Source organism: Anolis sagrei, chromosome 4 (assembly GCF_037176765.1).
Source record: "Anolis sagrei isolate rAnoSag1 chromosome 4, rAnoSag1.mat, whole genome shotgun sequence".
Classification (NCBI taxonomy): domain Eukaryota; kingdom Metazoa; phylum Chordata; class Lepidosauria; order Squamata; family Dactyloidae; genus Anolis; species Anolis sagrei.
The window spans coordinates 3,311,561-3,334,878 of NC_090024.1; the positions used below are offsets into that span (position 1 = coordinate 3,311,561).

Below are 23,318 nucleotides of genomic sequence, written 5' to 3' on the forward strand. Positions count from 1 at the left end.
TTTATACATGGCTATCATATCTCCTCTCAGCCTTCTCTTCTTCAGGCTAAACATGACCAGCTCCTTAAGCCGCTCCTCATAGGGCTTGTTCTCCAGACCCTTGATCATTTTAGTCGCCCTCCTCTGGACACATTCCAGCTTGTCAATATCTCTCTTGAATTGTGGTGCCCAGAATTGGACACAATATTCCAGGTGTGGTCTAACCAAAGCAGAATAGAGCATGGGGAGCATGACTTCCCTAGATCTAGACACTAGGCTCCTATTGATGCAGGCCAAAATCCCATTGGCTTTTTTGCCGCCACATCACATTCCTGGCTCATGTTTAACTTGTTGTCCACGAGGACTCCAAGATCTTTTTCACACGTACTGCTCTCGAGCCAGGCATTGGCCCCCATTCTGTATCTTTGCATTTCGTTTTTCCTGCCAAAGTGGAGTCTCTTGCATTTGTCATCTTTCTCTGAAAACCCTATTTTCATTTGCCTTACCTTGTTCATGCCCAGCACTTTTTGATTTTAAACTTGAATTATTACATTTGGCCCGGCCATAGGTTTTAAATGCTGTATGTTATTGATATTGTTATTGTTTATTGCTTATTGTGTAATTTCTGTTTTTGAGTTTTATTTTAACTGTTTCGTATTGACTATTCGTTATCGCCTTTGTTTATTGATGTATTGTGGGCTTGGCCTCATGTAAGCCGCACTGAGTCCCTTGGGGAGATGGTAAGGTAAGGTAAGGTAGTCCCCTGACATTAAGTCCAGTCATGTCTGACTCTGGGGTGTGGTGCTCATCTCCATTTCTAAGCCGAAGAGCCAGCGTTGTCCGTAGACACCTCCAAGGTCATGTGGCCGGCATGACTGCATGGAGCGCCGTTACCTTCCCGCCAGAGCGGTACCTATTGATCTACTCACATTTGCATGTTTTCGAACTGCTAGGTTGGCAGAAGCTAGGGCTGACAGCGGAAGCTCATGCTGCTCCCCGGAATCGAACCTGCGGCCATTCGATCAACAAGCTCAGCAGCTCAGTGCTTTAACCCACTGCGCCACTGGGGGCTCCAATACACGCAATAGGGACATCTGCATGGAGCGCCCTTACCTTCCCGCCGGAGCGGTACCTATTGATCTACTCACATTTGCATGTTTTCGAACTGCTAGGTTGGCAGAAGCTAGGGCTGACAGCGGAAGCTCATGCTGCTCCCCGGAATCGAACCTGCGACCATTCGATCAACAAGCTCAGCAGCTCAGTGCTTTAACCCACTGCGCCACCGGGGGCTCCAATACACGCAATAGGGACATCTGCATGGAGCGCCGTTACCTTCCCGCCGGAGCGGTACCTATTGATCTACTCACATTTGCATGTTTTCGAACTGCTAGGTTGGCAGAAGCTAGGGCTGATAGCGGAAGCTCACGCCGCTCCCCGGAATCGAACCTGCGAGATGGTAGCGGGGTACAAATAAAGTTTTATTATTATTGTTCTTGCTGTTGTTGTTGTTTATGCTCTGGTTTTATTTTGTTGTAATATGTTGTCCAGGCTTGGTCCCATGTAAGCTGCTCCGAGTCCCCATTGGGGAGATGGTGGCGGGGTATAAATAAAAATTATTATTATTATTATTATTATTATTATTATTATTATTGTATTGTCGAAGGCTTTCATGGCTGGAATCACTAGGTTCTTGTGGGTTTTTTCGGGCTATAGAGCCATGTTCTAGAGGCATTTCTCCTGACGTTTCGCCTGCATCTATGGCAAGCATCCTCAGAGGTAGTGAGGTCTGTTGGAAGTAGGAAAAATGGGTTTATATATCTGTGGAATGGCTGGGGTGGGGCAAGGAGCTCTTCCCTGCTGCAGTTAGGTGTGAATGTTAGCTGATCACCTTCATTAGCATTTGAAGGCCTGCCTAAGCCTGGGAAATCTGTTGCTGGGAGGTGTTAATCTGTGCCTGGTTTTTTCCTCTCTGTTGTTTAGCTGTTATAATTTTAGAGCTTTTTTAATACTGGGAGCCAGATTTTGTTCATTTTCATGGTCTCTTCCTTTTTGTTGAAATTGTCCACATGCTTCTTGTGGATTTCAATGGCTTCTCTGTGTAGCCTGACATGGTGGTTGTGAGAGTGGTCCAGCATTTTTGTGTCCTCAAATACTATGCTGTGTCCAGGCTGGTTCATCAGGTGCTCTGCTATGGCTGACTTCTCTGGTTGAAGTAGTCTGCAGTGCCTTTCATGTTCCTTGATGCGTGTCTGGGCAATGCTGCGTTTGGTGGTCCCTCTGTAGACTTGTCCACAGCTGCATGGTACACGGTAGACTCCTGCAGAGGTGAGAGGATCCCTCTTGTCCTTTGCTGAACGTAGCATTTGTTGGATTTTTCTGGTGGGTTTGTAGATTGTTTGTATGTTGTGTTTCCTCATCAGCTTCCCTATGCGGTCAGTGGTTCCCTTGATGTATGGCAGGAACACTTTTCCTCTGGGTGGATCTTCATCTTGACTCTCGTGGCTTGTTCTTAGTCTTGCAGCTCTTCTGATGAAGAGCTGCAAGACCATTTTTCCTACTTCCAACAGACCTCACACCTCTGAGGATGCTTGCCATAGATGCAGGCGAAACGTCAGGAGAAATGCCTCTAGAACATGGCTCTATAGCCCGAAAAAACCCACAAGAACCTAATTATTATTATTATTATATTATTTGAGATGGTTGAACAGAAGCTCTCTGAAGCTCTAGGTGCTCTTACTGCCTACTACAGGGAAAACCAGCTGACCCCTAATCCATCTTCATCCTCTTCATCCTGGAAAGAATGACAAGTGGAGTGCCATCAGCAGGGTTCTGTCCTGGGACCGGTCCTGTTCAGGATCTTTATTAATGACTTAGATGAAGGGTTAGAAGGTAGGATCATCAAGTTTGCAGATGGGACCAAATTGGGAGGGAGAGCCAAGACTCCAGAGGACAGGAAAAGGATTCAAAACGATCTTGACAGATGAGAGAGATGATGGGCCAAAACTAACAAAATGAAGTTCAATGGGGACAAATGCAAGATACTCCACTTAGGTGGAAAAAACGAAATGCAAAGATACAGAATGAAGAAACGTGTGAAAAAGATCTTGGAGTCCTCGTGGACAACAAGTTAAACATGAGCCAACAATGGGATTTTGGCCTGCATCAATAGGAGCATGTCTAGATCCAGGGAAGTCATGCTCCCCATGCTCTATCCCGCTTTGGTTAGACCACACCTGGAATATTGTGTCCAATTCTGGGCACCACAATTCAAGAGAGATATTGACAAGCTGGAATGTGTCCAGAGGAGGGCGACTCAAATGATCACGGGTCTGGAGAACAAGCCCTATGAGGAGCGGCTTAGGGAACTGGGCATGTTTAGCCTGAAGAAGAGAAGGCTGAGAGGAGATATGATAGCCATGTATAAATATGTGAGAGGAAGCCACAGGGAGGAGGAGGGAGCAAGCTTGTTTTCTGCTTCCTTGGAGACTAGGACGCGGAACAATGGCTTCAAACTACAAGAGAGGAGATTCCATCTGAACATGAGGAAGAACTTCCTGACTGTGAGAGCCGTTCAGCAGTGGAACTCTCTGCCCCGGAGTGTGGTGGAGGCTCCTTCTTTGGAAGCTTTTAAACAGGGGCTGGATGGCCATCTGTCAGGGGTGATTTGAATGCAATATTCCTGCTTCTTGGCAGAATGGGGTTGGACTGGATGGCCCAGGAGGTCTCTTCCAACTCTTTGATTCTAGGATTCAATGATAAGCATCTCGAGCTCTGAGGATGATTACCTGGGAAGGAATCCCACTGGAGCATCCCAGCACACCAAAGTATGTGGGGCTGTTGAATGAAGTCAGTGCTGAATGAATACTGTCCAATATTTACCTTACCTGGAGCATCACAACAACCCTCCACTGATTATGACTGACGATGATCAACATTTGGAAGCAGCAGAGATACTGGACTCTTGTGCTTGTTGAGGGACATTGCCATACTTGGTGAGATGGAAACCCTCCCCTAACTCCTGCCATGTTTCTTTGAGGCACATTGTATTGTATTTGTGTATCTGTTCATTTCTTTGCTTATGTGTTTTATAACAACAACAATCACAACAAACTTTTGTAGCAACAGGCAGAGTTCCAATACATTATTGAATCTGCAAAGAGGACTGCTAGTATTGTTTAAATGTTTTTTGATACAAATACCTGGTATGTCCAAATTTGAATACTGGTGGGGTTGGGGAGGATTTATTTTGTCATTTGGGAATTGTAGTTGCTGGGATTTATAGTTTCCAGCCAATTATGGAATTGAACCAAGCTTGGCACACAGAACTCCCATGACCAACAGAAAATACTGAAAGGGTTTGGTGGGCATTGACCTTAAGTTTTGGAGTTGTAGTTCACTAACATCTAGAGCAGTGGTTCTCAACCTGGGGGTCGGGACCCCTGCGGGGGTCGCCAGGGAGTGTCAGAGGGGTCGCCAAGGACCATCAGAAAACACAGTATTTTCTGCTGGTCATGGGGGTACTGTGTGGAAAGTTTGGTCCAATTCAATTGTTAGAGGGGTTCAGAATGCTCTTTTGAGTGTAGGTGAACTATAAATCCCAGCAACTACAACTCAAATGTCAAGCTCTATTTTCCCCAAACTCCACCAGTGTTCATATTTGGGAATATTGAGTATTCATGTCAAGTTTGGTCCGGATCCATCAGTGTTTGAGTCTATAGTGCTCTCTGGATGTAGGTGAACTACAACTCCAAACTCAAGGCCAATACCCACCAAACCCTTCCCGTGTTTTCTGTTGGCCATGGTAGTTTTGCGTGGCAAGTTTGGTTCAATTCCGTCATTGCTGGAGTTCAGAATGCTCTTTGATTGTAGGTGAACTATAAATCCCAGCAACAACAACTCCCAAATGACAAAATCAATCAACCCACCCACCCACCCCCCAACCCCACCCCAATCCAATTTTGGGCATATTGGGTATTTGTGCCAAATTTGGTCCAGTGAATGGAAATACATCCTGCTTATCAGATAATCGCATTACAATTAATAACAGGAGCAAAATTACAGTTATGAAGTAGCAAAATAATGTTATGGTTGGGGGTCACCGCAACAGGAGGAAATGTATTAAGGGGTCACGGCATTAGGAAGGTTGAGAAACACTGATCTAGAGAGCGCCGTGAAATCAAAAAAGTATGGAACTGGACCAAACTTGGCACGGACACTCAATATGCTCAAATGTAAACACTGGTGGAGTTTGGGGAAAATAGACCTTGGGAGTTGTAGTTGCTGGGATTTATAGTTCACCTACAATCAAAGAGCATTCCCACCAACAATAGAATTGGGCCATACTTCCCATACAGTATGCCTTGAAGGGACTCGCTGCCACGAGCAGGGGTGGCTGAAGCAATAGGCAAGTTACGCATTTGCGTATAGCGCGGATCCCCGAGGGGTGCTCTTGAGGCGCCCTCGGCTGTTGAGGCAATGAGTCTGACAGAGGAAATCCTGGAACCAGTTGGAGGCCTGGTGTGACTGCACCAACTCGAGTCCTGATACACACGAAGAGGTTGCTTTTTGTGGGAGTTTGTTGAGTGGTCGCGGCAGTTTGAACCCAGCTTCGAACCTGTGTATGAGGCTGGCGGAGCTTCCTATGGCTCTCCTTGGCAAGCCTGAATGCTCCTGAACTGACCCCAGCATTGCTCCCTCCACTCCTTCAGCAGTGGAGCCAAAACTGACGTTGAGTATGCTCTCCCCCACTAACAAGGGATGGTGACTTATAGTTCTGCAAAGGACAAAGGTACCAGACTGCACAATAGGGGTTAAGTCTTGGTCAATTTGCCAAGGCCTTAACAACAATGAGGACCTCATGAAACTTTGGGAATAGCTAGACCTTGGGGTCTCTGCCTCTCTCGGGAGCTGTAGTTCTCCAAGGATGGGGAGCAAAGTTTGTTTCCAGAGACACCAGGTCCATTTGGGCCACTCAAGAACTCCTGCCAGGACCTTTGTGCAACACCCTTGCGTTTTAGCCATCCCCTATGGACGCTCTTTCACCCCACATGGACAAACCTTATGAAATCTTGCCTTTTATGAACTTTAGAGATATGAAATGTGTTTTCTGATTTCTTTGTGTGGCAGAAGCCTTTCCCCTTTTCCTCTGACCTTTGTTTCCCCTATATACATGAAGAAACTCCACCAAAGCGACTACAAAGCCCCAAACATTCCAGGATTTTTTTTATCCACAACTTCCTTTTGCATGAACAATAGCCTGGGCAGCTGGTGGCCCTCGGAGGAATGGCCCAGCCCTCAGCTTGCCCCTTTGGCAAAAATCTTAATCATATTTCCTCCTGAAGGACAAAAGGTCCTCGAAAAACCTTTTGCCTTCCCTCTGATTAACTTGGCTATCTCCACCAAGAAACAATCACCCCAGTCTACACATGTTGATTCATTCCACCCAAAGCACAATAGATCAGGCTGGCTTGAGATTTCCCCTTTGTCTCGCTGGCCACATGGCATTATTTTTTTCCACATTCATTCATAGATTCCTTTGTGTCCTTTCATCCCGCCTCCCTCTTTTCTGATTTGCTATCGCCGCTAGATGGCAGAAGCCTCCCCATTGGACCCTGCGGACCACTGGAGCTTCCTGATTGGTCCGGAGGCGCCAGGGGTGGGAGGGCCACCTCCCAGCTGTTCGCCCATTGTCCAATTACAGTGGAAGGCGGCAGGAAGGCTGGGGCGGGAAGTTTGAACTCTGCAACTTTGAAAACTCTATATAAATGGCTGTATCAAATGTATTTCTTTATGCTTGCATGTGAATGATCACTCCAATTGCATCTGCTTCAGCTGAATCGCTAATAAACCTCGGTGCCACTTCTTCGCCTTGGCAAGAGTCTCATTTCAATTATTAATATTAATAAAATTGCTGGAATCAGGCTTCTCTGACGGCTTGCCAAGGTCATGGGCCCTCTTTGGTGTGGTGTGGTCTCTCTTACTGGGGAGACCCTCCTAAAGTCCGTATTGACTTCAAAACTATGACTTAAAGCTCACAATTCAAAGAAGTCTGTGGCAAAGCCCAAAGGCAACAGGTGGCTAGACGGGATGGACGCCCTCCTCCCTCCTTTACTTCCCTTCCCTTCCACGCCTGCCCAACACCCTCCTCCATTTCCATTCAAGTCTCTGCAGCCCAAGCCCATCCCCCCCGTGAACGTGATTTTCCTGCTTCTTGGCAGAATGGGGTTGGACTGGATGATGGCCCATCAGGTCTCTTCCAACTCAAGGATTCTACGATTCTTCGAGAGGGGCCTTATACATGGATGGATGGATAAAAGAATGGTACCAAATTGCTGTATGATTTTAAATGCTGAATAAAAGTTACATACATGGCGTTTAAACCCAGATATTTGGAATATTCTTTCAAGCCTGGAGTCTAAAGTTGGAGATTATTCATTTTCCCCTCTTCTCTGAATAAGAACGAGCTGCTTTTGGTTCCATAATTTGCAAAAGATCGTTGGGTCTGGATCTTAACATACATCTCTTCTTCCAGGAAGCCAACAAAGAAACAATCGAAAGGACTCTTATTCCAGGAAGGATGTTTATTGGCAAGGCCTCCTTCACCCACTCCCACAACCCTTGTCGGAGCCCTGCAAGCGCTAGGGTGGGGGTCAGGGGCACACCTCCGCCACTTTCATGGCATAGACTTCCACTTCGCACAATGTCAGGTATTCCTTCTCATTGGGGATGTTGATGCTCACAATGCGCCCTATGAGATGGTTGCATTGGATGGTGCTGGTGGAGCCTGCACTGCTGTCTTTGACGGTCCCACAGCTACAGAGAGTGGAAAAATGGGAAATTATTGGGTGCTTATGCTAAAATGTGAAAGGTCTCAGGCTGTGAGGGTATTTGAAAAAGTTTGACCTTTCATTAGCATAACATGAGTAGAGTCAAAACACAACAGTGGGTCATACAATTAGTATGGCAAAATGGGAAGAAATTTGACAAAGAAACTAAAATATGCATATGTTGAAGAGATTAAAGAAAATTGGTTTAAGATGTTTTACACGTGGTACATTATACTGGTTGGTGTGTTTATTTATACTGTTTTTGTATTTATTTATTTACTTATTTATTTATTTATTTATTTATTTATTATATTTTGCTGTTTGTATTTTATGTTGTATATTTGCTTTGCTGTACTGTTGGCTCCATGTAAGCCGCCCCAAGTCCCATTGGGGAGATGGTGGCGGGATATAAATAAGGATTATTATTATTATTATTATTATTATTATTATTATCAAGAATGAAATACTCAAGGCATAATTTAAAACTCTTTACGGCCAGGGTCCATCATACCTTAGGGACCACCTCTCCTTCTCCCATCATCGGAGGTCGCAACGACCAGCCCAGCGTGACTTACTCCATATACCGGGTGCTAGAGAAGTGCCCTTGAAAAGGACCAGGCGCAGACGGGTTTTCTCTATTTCTGCCCTTGCCTTGTGGGATTCCTTGCCGCCCTACTTGAGAGCCATGCATGACTTAGGGCCTTTTACTCTCGCACTTAAGACCTGGCTTTTTACTAGAGCATTCGATCTCTGTTAATTTTTAATTTTTGTATGTATGTATTTTATCTTTTATAATTTAGCTGTAAATCGCCTAGAGCATTCTTGGATGGAGGGCGATTAATAAGTTATTAAATGATGATGATGATGATGATGATTGCAAGCAGTGCCAACAAAGAGAAAAAATTGGTCAAGTGCAAAGAAGCCAGAATGGATGTCCAAAGAACTTCTAACTGGGCTAAGACTCAAAAGAGACAAGCACAAGAAGTGGAAAAAGGGAGAAATCACCAAAGAAGAATTCAAACAAATAGCCAACTCCTGTAGGGAAAAGGTTCACAAGGCTAAAGCACAAAACTCAGGCTTGCCAGGGACATTAAAAACAATAAAAAGGGGCTTCTTTTCTTATGTCAGTAGAAAAAGGAAGAACAAGGAGGCGATAGGGCCTCTTTGAGGAGAAGACGGGGCAATGCTGGGGAAAAGGCAGAACTCCTTAATGTCTCCTTTGCCTCAGCCTTCTCACAAAAAAAAAGTCATCTTCAACCTCAGCAAGATGGAATGGATGAGGGATTAGAGGACATCCAACCCCAAATTGGGAAACAAGTCGTCCAGGAATACCTGACCGCTCAAAATGAGTTCAAGTCCCCAGGCCCAGATCAACTTCACCCAAGAGTATTGAAGAAACTAGCGGAACTGTCAGAACTCTAACACAACTTTCAAAATGTCATTATTATTTCATTATTGGTGATTTTTATGACAGAACCTATTAGGATCTGCCATTTATAATGAAATTTTGCAAGTTGTGTTAGAGTTCTGAAATTTTCACCACCAGAATTTTAGCAACACTGTAGAAGCAAAGCATCAGTGCCACCTACTTTTCACCACCAGAACTTTAGTTTTGTAAGTACTTTAGAAACATTTAGAACCATGGATTCCACATGCCTAATATACACATATACACAAATATATACCCACATGTATATATACACACTGTTGGGGTTCAGCCTGAGTTTGAACCTGATTCTCTGTTTGTACCTCCTGATGCTAATGAAAATATATTTACTGATGCTAATGAAAATGTACTTCTTGATGTCAATGATCGTGAAATTAGTGACAATGCTCCTGAAATTAGTGAGGAAGAAACTTCTGTAGATTTGGAAAATGAAAGTACCAGTGTTCATGATAATGTTTCAGAGGGAAGCGATGACCTTTCACTCCCTTCTGCACCTGGGAGCCTTAATGAGAATAGAAGGGGCCAGATCTGGCAAGACAGGAGTAAATCACTCAGCTTGCGAAGGTCTTCAAGATTAAAGGAAAAACAAACAAGGGCTTCAAAGCAGGGAGGTGTATCACGAAACCAATTCCTCGGCTTTAAGTGCCTTCTGCCGGGCTGACTTTCTCAGTTCAGGCATCGTTTTAGATTGATGAGTACCTTGGCAGTTCTCCCGGTTTCCTTGGCCATCGTCTTGAAAGATTTCTAGGACACCAAGTACGGTTAGTGGATTGCTAACAGGTTCCAGTATTTTACAGTGTGGCTTTGGGGTTTTGATCTTGTCCATGGACATTCATGTTTGCTGATTTTGCTGTGGCTTTTAACTTTGCATTTTTCCTTTATTTTGTAACCATTTTTCTTCAATAAAAAAGGATTGTTTTTCACAGTCAAGTGTGGTGGATAGTTATCTTAGGGCCTCGTTTTCTGCTCTGGGTTGCAACACACCCCCAAAACACATATACAAAGACTGGGCCACAGCAAAACATGGCAGGGGATGGCTAGTAATAAAGGAATAAATAAATAAAAATGGGGACTCACAGGGGGTTGAATTTGCTGTTTGCAGCCACGGAGTATCCCACGCGGACTTGTGCTTTATCGAGCCTCTCTGGACAGCAGTCCTGACGATTTTTCACAAGGACGGCGGAGACGGTGTAGTTCTCCCCCAGATCCACGTACCACCAGGGATCCAGGTCCGCGTTCGTGTGGGAGCAGGAGCCATCTCGGGGCAGGTTCCCACTGCAGTCCCCATCCACAGCCTTCTCGGCTATCAGGTTTTTTGGGTGCTGATACGTGGAGGACTGGTAAGCAGAGCATCCTTTGGCAACGTTGCGAACTGGAAGGACACAAGGACGGGAAGACAGGAAGGCAAGGAGAAATCGATGGCTACGTTGCATGTTTTGAAGGCCAGAATACATTCAGAGTGCATTCCCCACTCAGATGCTGAGGCAAGTCATAGAATCATAAAGGAGACCCCAGGAGTCATACAACTTAACCAGGCATGAGCCAACTCCGGCCTTCCCTCCAGGTGTTTTGGACTTCAACTCCCACAATTCCTAACAACCCTGAAGTTCCTCTATCACATCCTCCCTATACTGTGCAACTTGACTGATTGTCTCAGGACAATATATTACATCAAACCAAACATTGCAGAGTCTTTGATCAGGAGTTGGCAGAGATTTTACTGCACAGCCTCTGACCTTGTTGCCGCTCATTGTTTTAAGAAAACACTTTCATTCTGGTTTTCATCCAAACTCACATTGGAGGCTTTAATCTTGAATCGTTGCTTGTATACAGCTATATACACACCGGGATCTCCTGATCTGCTATCTGCATATCATAGAATCATAGAATCATAGAGTTGGAAGAGATCTCATCGGCCATTCAGTCCAACCCCCTGCCAAGAAGCAGGAAAATTGCATTCAAAGCACCCCTGACAGATGGCCATCCAGCCTCTGTTTAAAACCCCTCAGAGAAGGAGACTCCCCCACTCTGCGAGGCAGCATCTTCTGTCGGTAAAAAACCCCCAAAACTGTGGGGACTGGGGTGGTGGTGGTGGTAGGTTTGTGATTTATAGTTCCTCTATCATATCCTCCCTATGCTGTGCAACTTGACTGATCGTCTCAGGGAAAGATATTACATCAAACCAAACATTGCAGAGTCTTTGATCAGGAGTTGGCAGAGATTTTACTGCACAGCGTCTGACCTTGTTGCCACTCATTGTCTTCACAGACCTGTCAGCGGCTTATGATACTGTGAACCACCGCCTCCTCCTGAGAAAAATGTATAATATCACAAAGGACGACCACCTCACCCGCCTCATAGGAAACCTGCTACAAAACAGGAGCTTCTTTGTTGAGTTCCAGGGCCAGAGAAGCAGATGGCGGAAACAGAAGAACGGCCTGACAGATGGCCATCTGTTTAAAACCCCCCAGAGAAGGAGACTCCCCCACTCTGCGAGGCAGCATCTTCTGTCGGTAAAAAACCCCCAAAACTGTGGGGACTGGGGTGGTGGTGGTGGTAGGTTTGTGATTTATAGTTCCTCTATCATATCCTCCCTGTGCTGTGCAACTTGACTGATCGTCTCAGGGAAAGATATTACATCAAACCAAACATTGCAGAGTCTTTGATCAGGAGTTGGCAGAGATTTTACTGCACAGCCTCTGACCTTGTTGCCACTCATTGTCTTCACAGACCTGTCAGCGGCTTATGAGACTGTGAACCACCACCTCCTCCTGAGAAAAATGTATAATATCACAAAGGACGACCACCTCACCCGCCTCATAGGAAACCTGCTACAAAACAGGAGCTTCTTTGTTGAGTTCCAGGGCCAGAGAAGCAGATGGCGGAAACAGAAGAACGGCCTGACAGATGGCCATCTGTTTAAAACCCCCCAGAGAAGGAGACTCCCCCACTCTGCGAGGCAGCATCTTCTGTCGGTAAAAAACCCCCAAAACTGTGGGGACTGGGGTGGTGGTGGTGGTAGGTTTGTGATTTATAGTTCCTCTATCATATCCTCCCTGTGCTGTGCAACTTGACTGATCGTCTCAGGGAAAGATATTACATCAAACCAAACATTGCAGAGTCTTTGATCAGGAGTTGGCAGAGATTTTACTGCACAGCGTCTGACCTTGTTGCCACTCATTGTCTTCACAGACCTGTCAGCGGCTTATGATACTGTGAACCACCGCCTCCTCCTGAGAAAAATGTATAATATCACAAAGGACGACCACCTCACCCGCCTCATAGGAAACCTGCTACAAAACAGGAGCTTCTTTGTTGAGTTCCAGGGCCAGAGAAGCAGATGGCGGAAACAGAAGAACGGCCTGACAGATGGCCATCTGTTTAAAACCCCCCAGAGAAGGAGACTCCCCCACTCTGCGAGGCAGCATCTTCTGTCGGTAAAAAACCCCCAAAACTGTGGGGACTGGGGTGGTGGTGGTGGTAGGTTTGTGATTTATAGTTCCTCTATCATATCCTCCCTGTGCTGTGCAACTTGACTGATCGTCTCAGGGAAAGATATTACATCAAACCAAACATTGCAGAGTCTTTGATCAGGAGTTGGCAGAGATTTTACTGCACAGCCTCTGACCTTGTTGCCACTCATTGTCTTCACAGACCTGTCAGCGGCTTATGATACTGTGAACCACCACCTCCTCCTGAGAAAAATGTATAATATCACAAAGGACGACCACCTCACCCGCCTCATAGGAAACCTGCTACAAAACAGGAGCTTCTTTGTTGAGTTCCAGGGCCAGAGAAGCAGATGGCGGAAACAGAAGAACGGCCTGACAGATGGCCATCTGTTTAAAACCCCCCAGAGAAGGAGACTCCCCCACTCTGCGAGGCAGCATCTTCTGTCGGTAAAAAACCCCCAAAACTGTGGGGACTGGGGTGGTGGTGGTGGTAGGTTTGTGATTTATAGTTCCTCTATCATATCCTCCCTGTGCTGTGCAACTTGACTGATCGTCTCAGGGAAAGATATTACATCAAACCAAACATTGCAGAGTCTTTGATCAGGAGTTGGCAGAGATTTTACTGCACAGCCTCTGACCTTGTTGCCACTCATTGTCTTCACAGACCTGTCAGCGGCTTATGATACTGTGAACCACCACCTCCTCCTGAGAAAAATGTATAATATCACAAAGGACGACCACCTCACCCACCTCATAGGAAACCTGCTACCAAACAGGAGCTTTTTTGTTGAGTTCCAGGGCCAGAGAAGCAGATGGCGGAAACAGAAGAACGGCCTGACAGATGGCCATCTGTTTAAAACCCCCCAGAGAAGGAGACTCCCCCACTCTGCGAGGCAGCATCTTCTGTCGGTAAAAAAACCCCAAAACTGTGGGGACTGGGATGGTGGTGGTGGTATGTTTGTGATTTATAGTTCCTCTATCACATCCTCCCTATGCTGTGCAACTTGACTGATTGTCTGAGGGCAAGATATTACATCAAACCAAACATTGCAGAGTCTTTCATCAGGAGTTGGCAGAGATTTTACTGCACAGCCTCTGACCTTGTTGCCACTCATTGGTTTAAGAAAACACTTTCACTCTGGTTTTCATCCAAACTCACATTAGAGGCTTCAATCTTGAGTTGTTGCTTGTATACAGCTATATACACATCAGGATCCCCTGATCTGCTATCTGCATATCATAGAATCATAGAATCATAGCGTTGGAAGAGATCTCATCGGCCATTCAGTCCAAACCCCTGCCAAGAAGCAGGAAAATTACATTCAAAGCACCCCTGACAGATGGCCATCCAGCCTCTGTTTAAAACCCCTCAGAGAAGGAGACTCCCCCACTCTGCGAGGCAGCATCTTCTGTCGGTAAAAAACCCCCAAAACTGTGGGGACTGGGGTGGTGGTGGTGGTAGGTTTGTGATTTATAGTTCCTCTATCACATCCTCCCTATGCTGTGCAACTTGACTGATCGTCTCAGGAAAAGATATTACATCAAACCAAACATTGCAGAGTCTATGATCAGGAGTTGGCAGAGATTTTACTGCACAGCCTCTGACCTTGTTGCCACTCATTGTCTTCACAGACCTGTCAGCGGCTTATGATACTGTGAACCACCGCCTCCTCCTGAGAAAAATGTATAATATCACAAAGGACGACCACCTCACCCGCCTCATAGGAAACCTGCTACAAAACAGGAGCTTCTTTGTTGAGTTCCAGGGCCAGAGAAGCAGATGGCGGAAACAGAAGAACGGCCTGACAGATGGCCATCTGTTTAAAACCCCCCAGAGAAGGAGACTCCCCCACTCTGCGAGGCAGCATCTTCTGTCGGTAAAAAAACCCCAAAACTGTGGGGACTGGGATGGTGGTGGTGGTATGTTTGTGATTTATAGTTCCTCTATCACATCCTCCCTATGCTGTGCAACTTGACTGATTGTCTGAGGGCAAGATATTACATCAAACCAAACATTGCAGAGTCTTTGATCAGGAGTTGGCAGAGATTTTACTGCACAGCCTCTGACCTTGTTGCCACTCATTGGTTTAAGAAAACACTTTCACTCTGGTTTTCATCCAAACTCACATTAGAGGCTTCAATCTTGAGTTGTTGCTTATATACAGCTATAAACACATCGGGATCCCCGGATCTGCTATCCGTATATTATAGAATCCTAGAGTTGGAAGTGACCTCATGGGCCATCCAGTCCAACCCCCTGCCAAGAAGCAGGAAAATTGCATTCAAAGCACCCCTGACAGATGGCCATCCAGCCTCTGTTTAAAACCCCCGAGAAGGAGACTCCCCCACTCCGCGCGGTAGCATTTTCTGTCGGTAAAAAAAACCCCAAAACTGTGGGGGCTGGGGGTGGTGGGAGGGTCATGATTTACAGTTCCTCTATCACATCCTCCCTATGCTGTGCAACTTGACTGATTGTCTGAGGGCAAAATATTACATCAAACCAAACATTGCAGAGTCTTTGATCTGGAGTTGGCAGAGATTTTACTTGAGTCTTTGCCTATATCCCTTGATCTGCTCTCTGCATATACAGAGATATACTCACAGCAACTATCTGCAACAATACAGTGAGAGGCGATGCAAGAGAATCGTAGCAAGAACATCCAGGCAAGGTAAACATGTGGCAAGACAAACACACATGCCTGCTACTTACAGACAGATTTGGTTGTGTACTTGTGCCATCAAACAACAAGTTGCTGTTCCTGGGTTATGCATGGCTGTTCCTGGATAAAGGGGGTGGGAAAACCCATGGAAATGCTCCCCATTAGGCCTGGGTAACAACGCAAAAATTTGTTTCTAAAATCGATTTGTAATTGGGGTGTTTTTTTGTTTCGATATTTAAAATAATTACAAAATTTTCCAAAAAAAAAGTTCGGTATTTACGAAATTTCGTAAATATTTACAAAACATTTTGTAAAGATGGCGCCCTTTTTTTTCAATATTTTTTAAATATTTTTTAAATTTAATTATTAATTTAGTAGAATAGGGAGGAGAAATTATTATTGAGGGAAGGCAGGCACTCACTCTGGCGGGCCCTCTCGCTCGCCGCTCGCTTGCCGCTCGCCCTCTCGCTCGCCCTCTCGCCCTCTCGCTAGGATGGGTTCCTTCCAGGAGGGGCTCTTTTTCCCAGGCTGCCAAACTACAACTCCCAGGATGCTACAGCATTGAGCCAATGAAAGAAAGAGAAGGAGACCTCCCTCTCGCCCTCTCGCTCGCCCTCTCGCTCGCCCTCTCACTCGCCGCTCGCCCTCGCCCTCTCGCTCGCCCTCTCGCTCACCGCTCACCCTCTCACTCGCCCTCTCGCTCGCCCTCTCGCTCGCTGCTCACCCTCGCCCTCTCGCTCGCCGCTCGCCCTCTCACTCGCCCTCTCGCTCGCCCTCTCGCTCGCCCTCTCGCTCGCCCTCTCACTCACCCTCTCGCTCGCCCTCTCGCTCGCCCTCTCACTCGCCCTCTCGCTCGCCGCTCGCCCTCTCACTCGCCCTCTCGCTCGCCCTCTCGCTCGCCGCTCGCCCTTGCCCTCTCGCTCGCCCTCTCGCTCGCCGCTCGCCCTCTCACTCGCCCTCTCGCTCGCCCTCTCGCTCGCCCTCTCGCTCGCCCTCTCACTCACCCTCTCGCTCGCCCTCTCGCTCGCCCTCTCACTCGCCCTCTCGCTCGCCGCTCGCCCTCTCACTCGCCCTCTCGCTCGCCCTCTCGCTCGCCGCTCGCCCTTGCCCTCTCGCTCGCCCTCTCGCTCACCGCTCACCCTCTCACTCGCCCTCTCGCTCGCCCTCTCGCTCGCCGCTCACCCTCGCCCTCTCTCTCTCCGCTCGCCCTCTCACTCGCCCTCTCGCTCGCCCTCTCGCTCGCCCTCTCGCTCGCCCTCTCGCTCGCCCTCTCACTCGCCCTCTCGCTCGCCGCTCGCCCTCTCACTCGCCCTCTCGCTCGCCCTCTCGCTCGCCGCTCGCCCTTGCCCTCTCGCTCGCCCTCTCGCTCACCGCTCACCCTCTCGCTCGCCCTCTCGCTCGCCCTCTCGCTCGCCGCTCACCCTCGCCCTCTCTCTCGCCGCTCGCCCTCTCACTCGCCCTCTCGCTCGCCCTCTCGCTCGCCCTCTCGCTCGCCCTCTCACTCGCCCTCTTGCTCGCCCTCTCGCTCGCCCTCTCACTCGCCCTCTCGCTCGCCCTCTCGCTCGCCGCTCGCCCTCTCACTCGCCCTCTCGCTCGCCCTCTCGCTCGCCGCTCACCCTCGCCCTCTCGCTCGCCGCTCGCCCTCTCACTCGCCCTCTCGCTCGCCCTCTCGCTTGCTCAGCCGGCGCCGAGAGAGGAGAGCTCCCAGCAAGCCAGGCGGCCATCTTACGTATTTCCGAAATGGACGGAAATACAAAATTTTTTGGTGCCTGCCGTTTCGATATTTAAAAACACTTCCAGGTTTAAAAAAAAGTTTTGTAATCGTTTCGTAATTCAAAAATTAATGAATTTTTTAACGAAATACGAATTAACGAAACGAATTGACCAGCCCTACTCCCCATTCCCCATTTCCCAGTTCTTACCAACGTCTTGGGCCCCCGGCCGGCAGCTCTCTCCTTCTCCATGTCCAAACAGCAGAGCCAAGGCCAGGAGAGCGGTCCAGATGTGTAACATCCTGTAAAAGGGAGGAGATTGAGCCAAAGTTGAGTGTGGTTCCAAGTGGCATCAAAGGAGAGAGAGGAATGCAATGCTGGGAAACAACTCCTTATGGTTTTGTAATACAAAACCAGTTTGCTATGCACTAGCTGTACCCGCCACACGTTGCTGTGGCCAACCTTCCCTCCCTTTTTCGCTCCTTTCCCTCCTTCCTTTGCTCCCTCTCTCCTTCCTTCCCCCTTTTCTCTCCTTCTCTCCCTTCCTTCTCTACCTCTTTCCTTTCTTCCCCCCTTTTTCTTTTCCTCCCTCTTTCTCTCCTTTTCCTCCTTCCTTCGCTCCCTCTTTCCTTCCTTCCCTTTTTTCTTTCCTTCTCTTCTTTCTTCCTTCTCTACCTCTTTCCTTTCTTCCCCTTTTTCTTTTCCTCCCTCTTTCTCTCCTTTCTTCCTTCTCTACCTCTTTCCTTCCTTCCCTTTTTTCTTTCATTCTCATCTGCCTTCCTTCTCTACCTCTTTCCTTTCTTCCACCTTTTTCTTTTTCTCCCTCTTTCTCTCCTTTCCCACCTTTCTTCGCTCCCACTTTCCTTCTTTCCCTTTTTTCTTTCCTTCTCTTCTTCCTTCCTTCTCTACCTCTTTCCTTTCTTCCCCTTTTTCTTTTCCTCCCTCTTTCTCTCCTTTCTTCCTTCTCTACCTCTTTCCTTCCTTCCCTTTTTTCTTTCATTCTCATCTGCCTTCCTTCTCTACCTCTTTCCTTTCTTCCCCCTTTTTCTTTTTCTCCCTCTTTCTCTCCTTTTCCTCCTTCCTTCGCTCCCTCTTTCCTTCCTTCCCTTTTTTCTTTCCTTCTCATCTGCCTTCCTTCTCTACCTCTTTCCTTTCTCCCCCCTTTTTCTTTTTCTCCCTCTTTCTCTCCTTTCCCACCTCTCTTCGCTCCCACTTTCCTTCTTTCCCTTTTTTCTTTCCTTCTCTTCTTCCTTCCTTCTCTACCTCTTTCCTTTCTTCTCCCCTTTTTCTTTTCCTCCCTCTTTCTCTCCTTTCTTCCTTCTCTACCTCTTTCCTTCCTTTCCTTTTTTCTTTCCTTCTCATCTGCATTACTTCTCTACCTCTTTCCTTTCTTCCCCTTTTTCTTTTCCTCCCTCTTTCTCTCCTTTCTTCCTTCTCTACCTCTTTCCTTCCTTCCCTTTTTTCTTTCATTCTCATCTGCCTTCCTTCTCTACCTCTTTCCTTTCTTCCCCCTTTTTCTTTTCCTCCCTCTTTCTCTCCTTTTCCTCCTTCCTTCGCTCCCTCTTTCCTTCCTTTCCTTTTTTCTTTCCTTCTCATCTGCATTCCTTCTCTATCTCTTTCCTTTCTTCCCCTTTTTCTTTTCCTCCCTCTTTCTCTCCTTTCTTCCTTCTCTACCTCTTTCCTTCCTTCCCTTTTTTCTTTCATTCTCATCTGCCTTCCTTCTCTACCTCTTTCCTTTCTTCCCCCTTTTTCTTTTCCTCCCTCTTTCTCTCCTTTCCCTCCTTCCTTCGCTCCCTCTCTCCTTCCTTCCTTCCTTCCTTCCTTCCTTCCTTCCTTCCTTCCTTTCTCTCCTTCCTTCTATATCTCTTTCCTTTCTTCCCCCCTTTCTTTTCCTCCCTTTCTCTCCTTTTCCTCCTTCCTTCACTCTCTCTTTCCTTCCTTCCCTCCCTTTTCTTTTTTCTTCTCTCCTTCCTTCTCTGCCTCTTTACTTTTTTCCCCCTTTTTCTTTTCCTCCCTCTTTCTCTCCTTTCTTCCTTCTCTAGTTCTTTTCTTCCTTCCTTTGTATTTTGCTTCCATCCTTCCTTCTCTCTTTCCTTCCATCCCTCTTTTTCTCCTTTTCCGCCTTCCTTCACTCCCTCTTTCCTTCCCTCCCTTTTCTTCTTTCCTTCTCTCCTTCCTTCCTTCTCTACCTCTTTCCTTTCTCCCCCATTTTCTTTTCCTTCCTTTTTCTCTCCTTTCTTCCTTCTCTACCTCTCTCCTTCCTTCCTTTGTATTTTGCTTCCTTCCTTCTCTCTTTCCTTCCCTCCCTCTTTCTCTCCTTTCCCTCCTTCCTTCGCTCCCTCTTTCCTTCCTTCCCTTTTCTTCTTTCCTTCTCTCCTTGCTTCCTTCTCTACCTCTTTCCTTTCTTCCCCCTTTTCCTTTTCCTCCCTCTTTCTCTTCTTTTCCTCCTTCCTTCGCTCCCTCTCTCCTTCCTTGCTTCCCTTTTCTTCTTTCCTTCTCTCCTTCCTTCCTTCTCTACCTCTTTCCTTTCTTTCCCCCTTTTTCTTTCCCTCCCTCTTTCCCTTCTTTCCCTCCTTCCGCCGCTCCCTCTTTCCTTCCTTCCCTTTTTTCTTTCCTTCTCTCCTTTCTTCCTTCTCTACCTCTTTCCTTTCTTCCCCCTTTTTCTTTTCCTCCCTTGCTCTCCTTTTCCTCTTTCCTTCGCTCCCTCTCTCCTTCCTTTCTTCCCTTTTCTTCTTTCCTTCTCTCCTTCCTTCCTTCCTTCTCTACCTCTTTCCTTTCTCCCCTCTTTTTCTTTTCCTCCCTCTTTCTCTCCTTTTCCTCCTTCCTTCGCTCCCTCTTGCCTTCCTTTCTTCACTTTTCTTCTTTCCTTCTCTCCTTCCTTCTCTACCTCTTTCCTTTCTTGCCCCTTTTTCTTTTCCTCCCTTTCTCTCCTTTTCCTCCTTCACTCCCTCTTTCCTTCCTTCCCCTTCCTTCCTTCCTTCCTTCCTTCCTTCCTTCCTTCCTTCCCTTCTCTCCTTCCTTTTCTATCTCTTTCCTTTCTTCCCCCCTTTTCTTTTCCTCCCTTTCTCTCCTTTTCCTCCTTCCTTCACTCTCTCTTTCCTTCCTCCCCTGCCTTTTCTTTTTTCTTTCTCTCCTTCCTTCTCTGCCTCTTTACTTTCTTCCCCCCTTTTCCTTTCCCTCCTCTTTCGCTCCTTTCTTCCTTCTCTAGCTCTTTTCTTCCTTTGTATTTTGCTTCCATCCTTCCTTCTCTCTTTCCTTCTATCCCTCTTTTTCTCCTTTCCCTCCCTCTTTCCTTCCCTCCCTTTTCTTCTTTCCTTCTCTCCTTCCTTCCTTCTCTACCTCTTTCCTTTCTCCCCCCTTTTTCTTTTCCTTCCTTTTTCTCTCCTTTCTTCCTTCTCTACCTCTCTCCTTCCTTCCTTTGTATTTTGCTTCCTTCCTTCTCTCTTTCCTTCCCTCCCTCTTTCTCTCCTTTCCCTCCTTCCTTCGCTCCCTCTTTCCTTCCTTCCCTTTTCTTCTTTCCTTCTCTCCTTGCTTCCTTCTCTACCTCTTTCCTTTCTTCCCCCTTTTCCTTTTCCTCCCTCTTTCTCTTCTTTTCCTCCTTCCTTCGCTCCCTCTCTCCTTCCTTGCTTCCCTTTTCTTCTTTCCTTCTCTCCTTCCTTCCTTCCTTCTCTACATCTTTCCTTCCTTCCTTTGTGTTTTGCTTCCATCCTTCCTTCTCTCTTTCCTTCTATCCCTCTTTCTCTCCTTTCCCTCCTTTGCTCCCTCTTTCCTTCCTTCCCTTTTCTTCTTTCCTTCTCTCCTTCCTTCCTTCTCTACATCTTTCTTTTCTTCCCCTTTTTCTTTTCCTACCTCTTTCTCTCTTTTCTTCCTTCTTTACCTCTTTCCTTTCTTCCTTTGTATTTTGCTTCCATCCTTCTCTCTTTCCTTCTTACCTTCCCTCCCTTTTCTCTCCTTTCCCTCCTTCCTTTGTTCCCTCTTTCCTTCCTTCCCTTTTTCTTTCCTTCCCATCTGCCTTTCTTTTCTACCTCTTTACTTTCTTCCCCCTTTTTCATTTCCTCCCTCTTTCTCTCCTTCCTTCCTTCTCTACCTCTTTCCTTCCTTCCTTCCTTTGTATTATGCTTCCATCCTTCCTTCTCTCTTTTCTTCCATCCCTCTTTTTCTCCTTTCCCTCCTTCCTTCGCTCTCTCTTTCCTTCCTTCCTTCCCTTTCTTCTTTCCTTCTCCCCTTCCTTCCTTCTCTACCTCTTTCTTTTCTTCCCCCCTTTTCTTTTCCTTCCTTTTCTCTCCTTTCTTCCTTCTCTACCTCTTTCATTCCTTCCTTTGTATTTTGCTTCCATCTTTCCTTCTCTCTTTCCTTCTTACCTTTCCTCCCCCTTACTCTCCTTGTCTCCCCCTTTCTCTCCTTCTCTCCCTCTTTCCTTCCTTCTCTCCCTCTTTCCTTCCTTCCTTTTTTTCTTTCCTTCTCATCTGCCTTCCTTCTCTACCTCTTTCCTTTCTTCCCCCTTTTCCTTTTCCTCCCTCTTTCTCTCCTTTCTTCCTTCACTAACTCTTTCCTTCAATCCTTTGTATTTTGCTTCCATCCTTCCTTCTCTCTTTCCTTCCACTGTTTTTGGCGTGTATGTATATGTATGTGTATATGTGTATATTTGTGTGTATTTGTGCATATATATACACGTGTGTGTTTATGAATGTGTGCATGTGCATATGTATATGAGTGTGTGTGTATATGTATATATGGTGTATTTTGGGGGGTATGTTTTGGGGTTGTGTGTGTGTGTACGTGTGTATTTACGTGTGAAGGACACTCATTGGACTGTTAGGGATATAGTGTCCAAATCTGATATCAATTCGTCCAGTGGTTTTTGAGTTATGTTAATCTCACAAACAAAGGTTACATTTTTATTTATATAGACTAGTCATCCCCTGCCACGTGTTACTGTGGCCAACCTTCCTTCCCTCTTTCTCTCCTTTTTTCTTTCTCTCCTTCCTTCCCTCCCTCTTTCCTTCCCTCCCTCTTTTTCTTTCCCTTCTTTCTTCCTTCTCGACCTGTTTCTTTTCTCACGTCCTTTGCTCTTGGTTCCATCCTTCCTTGTCTCTTCCCTCTTTCACTTTTTTATTTCCTTCTCTTCTTGCTTCCTTCTCTTTCTTTCTTTCTTTCTTTCTTTCTTTCTTTCTCTCCTTCCCTTCTTCTCTCTCTCTCTCTCTCCTTCCTTTCCTTCCTTCCTTCATTCCCCCTTTCTGTGTATGTGTTTTGTGTGTGTATATGCATATATGTGTATATATGTGTGTGTTTGTGTTTATATATGTGGTTTTGCACATGCATTGTGATGTATTTGGGGGGTTGGCTTTTTAAATCCCTTCTGGTGTGTTTTTCAGTATTTTCATGAGTGATGGTCACTCGTTGGCCTGAGAGGTGTCTTGTGTCCAAATTTGGTGTCAATTCGTCCAGTGGTTTTCTAGTTATGTTAATCCCACAAACGACCATGACATTTTGATGTATATAGATTGCCTGCACCCAGCTGAAGCATCCATGGGACTTGTATCTCTGATGCTGCAATAGACCAGGCATGGGCAAACTTGGGTCTTCTCTCCAGGTGTTTTGGACTTCAACTCCCACCATTCCCAACAGCCTCAGGCCCCTTATTCCCCCCCCCCTCAGCTGCTTAACCATTCGTTATGGGCCAAGAATTCAGGTTAACTTTGGTTATGGGCCCAGCACTCCGCTTAATGATGGGAGCTGAAGTCCAAAACACCTGGAAGAAGACCCAAGTTTGCAATAGACTCATGTCTAGAACTATTTAACTAATACGGCTCCGTAACTCACATACTATATCCCATGATATGTATTATCGAAGGTTTTCATGGCCGGAATCACTGGGTTGTTGTAGGTTTTTTCGGGCTATATGGCCATGGTCTGGAGGCATTCTCTCCTGACGTTTCGCCTGCATCTATGGCAAGCATCCTCACTAAAACCTACAACAACCCTATATCCCGTGATGTTTCCCATCTTTTTGGACCCTCTTTCTTCGTGGCACAGACAACCAACACGCCAATTTGCAAAATTCCAATTGTGTTCCAACATGTAAGTTTGAATCCGAAACAACGCAAAGGCAGATACAGTCTGAAATGATGCACAATTGCAAAATAGATCTCACCTCAAGGTCAGTGTGAGAGGCAAAGGCTGGAACCGAGTGTTTCTGCTTGAGTTGCAAAGGTGGACAGACGACTCTCCGGACGACTCTT

General features: G+C 46.5%; 1 protein-coding gene across 1 annotated transcript; it reads right to left on the reverse strand.

Annotated features, from left to right (window-relative positions):
- Positions 1-7,539: 7,539 nt before the first annotated feature.
- LOC137096778 (fucolectin-like) lies at positions 7,540-17,377 on the reverse strand. The gene is made up of 3 exons (XM_067466999.1): positions 17,287-17,377; positions 10,330-10,624; positions 7,540-7,791 (listed from the first exon to the last, which is right to left on the reverse strand). The coding sequence occupies exons 1-3, from the start codon at positions 17,375-17,377 to the stop codon at positions 7,629-7,631; spliced, it is 549 nt and encodes a 182-aa protein (XP_067323100.1). The 3' UTR covers positions 7,540-7,628.
- Positions 17,378-23,318: the final 5,941 nt, after the last annotated feature.

Excerpts from the sequence above, each read along its gene's own strand:
- LOC137096778 (XM_067466999.1), bottom strand. The coding sequence starts at position 17,377 with ATGTTACACATCTGGACCGCTCTCCTGGCCTTGGCTCTGCTGTTTGGA. Across the intron at positions 10,625-17,286 it reads GCCGGGGGCCCAAGACGTTG|TTCGCAACGTTGCCAAAGGA; the intron begins GTAAGAACTGGG and ends GTGTCCTTCCAG. Across the intron at positions 7,792-10,329 it reads AACAGCAAATTCAACCCCCT|CTGTGGGACCGTCAAAGACA; the intron begins GTGAGTCCCCAT and ends CACTCTCTGTAG.